This window comes from Penaeus monodon, chromosome 28, assembly GCF_015228065.2.
Source record: "Penaeus monodon isolate SGIC_2016 chromosome 28, NSTDA_Pmon_1, whole genome shotgun sequence".
Lineage (NCBI taxonomy): Eukaryota > Metazoa > Arthropoda > Malacostraca > Decapoda > Penaeidae > Penaeus > Penaeus monodon.
Genome location: NC_051413.1, coordinates 36,492,689 through 36,493,087, shown reverse-complemented (window position 1 = coordinate 36,493,087; position 399 = coordinate 36,492,689). Strand labels below are relative to the sequence as shown.

General features: G+C 70.7%; 1 protein-coding gene across 1 annotated transcript in view; it reads left to right on the top strand.

Moving 5' to 3' along the window:
* The window catches only part of LOC119591195 (zinc finger protein basonuclin-2-like), a gene marked incomplete at its 5' end in the record, with an annotated part of 23,234 nt that overhangs the window by 19,023 nt on the left and 3,812 nt on the right, over window positions 1-399 (top strand). Inside the window, 1 exon segment of the mRNA XM_037939906.1 lies at window positions 1-394. Within this exon segment, the coding sequence (XP_037795834.1) occupies window positions 1-394 (394 nt within the window).

Sequence of the window (399 nt, the reverse complement as noted above, 5' to 3'; positions counted from 1 at the left end):
ATGGGCAAGAGCATCGACTCCGACCTGAAGAAGTTCCTGGAGCGGACCAACATGCTGTTCAACCCGTTCATGCGCGGCGACCCGAGCTCCCTCCTGCGGCCCCCTCCGCCGACGGGCCCCGCAGGCCTCCCGCCCGCGCCGCCGCCCCTGTCGGCCGCGTCGCTGGCGTCCAACCTCCTGGCGGCCGCCAACCCCTCCCTGGCCACCTCGCTGCTGGCCAACCCGCAGCTGGCGTCGTCGGCGCTGTCCATGCTGCGCCTCCCGGTCCCGCCCGTCTCGCTCCCCAACCTCTCCCCCAACAACGGATCTCTCCCCAACAGCTTCGGCTCCCCCACTAGTCCCATGGACGGCTCCCCCCTCAACCGCCTGCAGAGCATGCAGCCCTTCGACTTCCGCAAG